The sequence below is a fragment of the Sphaeroforma arctica genome (assembly GCF_001186125.1).
Source record: "Sphaeroforma arctica JP610 unplaced genomic scaffold supercont1.4095, whole genome shotgun sequence".
NCBI lineage: Eukaryota > Ichthyosporea > Ichthyophonida > Sphaeroforma > Sphaeroforma arctica.
The window spans coordinates 1-2741 of NW_014036463.1; the positions used below are offsets into that span (position 1 = coordinate 1).

Consider the following 2741-nt stretch of genomic DNA (forward strand, 5'->3'; position numbering starts at 1 on the left):
GAGGTCTTTAAGCATCACTCATTCCTTCTTCTTCTCCACAGCCGGTGGAATGGTGTGGTGCCCTATGCACACACTTCATTTGTGATGTATGAGGGGACTGCTGTGTCCTTGCTTCGCGATTTAACGGTCGACAGTCACCTGCCGAGAGAAGTGCTGTACTTTGGCGGAGGCAGACTACACTCGATGGTATGTGTGCTGAAATTCTTCACATATACATGTGTATGTGTACTAATATTCTTCACGTATACAGGTGTATGTGTACTGATATTCTTCACGTATACATGTGTATGTGTACTGATATTCTTCACATATACATGTGTATGTGTACTGATATTCGTCACGTATACATGTGTATGTGTATTGATATTCTTCACTTACACATGTGTATGTGTACTGATATTCTTCACGTATACATGTGTATGTGTACTGATATTCTTCACGTATACAAGTGTATGTGTACTGATATTCTTCACGTATACATGCGTATGTGTACTGATATCCTTTGCGTACATGTGTGTGTGTGCATCTGTTCTCAGAAGGGTTATATCCTGTGCTGTTTGTCGCGTGTGTATGTTTGTGCCCATAGGGTCACAGCAGGTTTACGTACTGCTCGTGTTTACCTATCTCACCACATTACAGAGTTAATCTGCAATCAATAGTACACACCCTCCTCATAGACTCTGAACACCCACATAACGAGTATATCTGGCCTTCGTTAGAACGCAGACAACGCTTTGAACAAGCAAACAGAATACTATGGATAGACAATCCGCAGATGGGCTTCAATACACTTCACTCACAGGCTAATGCCTATATAGCGGCAACCCAGTTCTGGACACACAAACTCCCGAACCATCACATACACCCCCTGTTCGATATAGATCAGGACTTGGACAATCACATACCTATAGACATTACACTCTCATACATTTGTAGTAGCGTAACCCCACCTGATTTGATCGGACGCTGGCGAATATGCTTGCGACAGATATGCATTGACTTGAAGTTGAATAGCTCATATATTAACATACACTCCGCTATGAAACACCCTCCGCCCCGAACTCATCCGCCTTGAATGCCTACCGGCAGACACAGTCGTGCACCACGACCCGGTGATGCGGTAGTGAGTATGATACACTGGTGAGCCACTGTATCATATCTCATATTCAATGACACGATATGCATATCTGTCACAGCTTAGTCACAGACTCTGTGTCAATTCAGTAACGGTTGTCAAAAACGTACACCACCATCAACTAGATCACCACACCCAAAGAAAACAACCCAACAAGTACAACAACCACAGACCGCAAAAGACTCAGCCTTTAGATAGTACAGTTCGCCCTCCCCTGAAAAGCAGGGTCACGGGAACTGCCAACACCTGCCGGTAGCCACAAGTCCGCCCCGGACATCAGGCATTGTATATAGCAATAGCGTGTAAACAAATAAAGATACCTAAGACCTTAAACCCTAAACCCCTAAACCCCTGAAACACTTGAACAGCACTTGCGGGCCAGCTCATGGGGTTTAGGGTTTTAGCTCTTCAGAAATGTCACATAAGCCATCTCTCACACACCTCACAAGTGTCACTTAAGCCATATCTTACACGCCTCACAAGTGTCACATAAACCATCTCTCACACGCCTCACAAGTGTCACTTCAACCACCTCTCACACACCTCACAAGTGTCACTTAAACCATCTCTTACGCGCCTCACAAGTGTCACATAAACCATCTCTCACACGCCTCACAAGTGTCACATAAACCATCTCTCACACACCTCACAAGTGTCATTTAAACCACCTCTCACACACCTCACAAGTGTCACTTAAACCATCTCTTACACGCCTCACAAGTGTCACATAAACCATCTCTCACACGCTTTACAAGTGTCACATAAACCATCTCTTACACACCTCACAAGTGTTCACGAACGGAAAGTGGGGTGTCGCGGCTGGCAATAAACCCGGTTTATGTTCAGCATAAACCCAGTTTTACATTATAATATTCATATTTCTGACAGCCGCTCATGGTAAGGCGCACACCCGTTGAATTGGTACCCACTCACCCCTCTCCAAATGACCGACACACTGACTCTGTTCCATACACCACCGACATGACCTACAAACACACCTGCACCCAAACTTGTAGGCCGAAGCCACGGGTATAGGCCACGTGGTCCGCTTCGTTCCCTTGGCAACCAAGACGTTTGCCAGGTACATGTTTGATCTCTCTGTGGGGCTGTCGCTCCTGAATGCCGTGCCTGTTCCTCGGCTGGATGGTGAGCACATTCTCAGGTGTGTGGTTATGCTTATATATATATATATATATATATATATATATATATATATATACTTAGTCTTAGTCACCCGTGTCTCTCTATCAGCAGCGTCATCAAATCTACCTACCACTTGTCTATTCATGTGATATTTAATACACGCCCGCAGGTCTATCATTGCGCTACACCCCTCGCGAGTAACTCGTAGCAGTCATACACTTTGTGCAAAAGTGGTTCTATTTAGTTATAGGGTACTATACACATGTAGGTGTCCCATTCAGTTCAACGGGTGCAAATGGGTCCATATTCCCGGGTGGGTGCAGTGCAGGTTACATTGGATATGTAGTTGGCACTCGTGTCCTATCTGTATTCATCTCGGAGCTCTCAGTTCCTGTCGCGTGGTGAGCTTAGAGGGCCCAGGGGTGGTGAACATGTACACACATATACACACACACACTCATAT

At 45.2% G+C, this 2741-nt stretch overlaps 1 protein-coding gene across 1 annotated transcript; it reads left to right on the forward strand.

Moving 5' to 3' along the window:
- Window positions 1-9: 9 nt before the first annotated feature.
- SARC_14064 (hypothetical protein) lies at window positions 10-2297 on the forward strand (the record flags this gene model as incomplete). The annotated part of the gene is made up of 2 exons (XM_014291803.1): window positions 10-186; window positions 2152-2297. Coding segments are annotated over exons 1-2 (248 nt in total), but the record flags the coding sequence as incomplete, so codon positions are not given.
- Window positions 2298-2741: the final 444 nt, after the last annotated feature.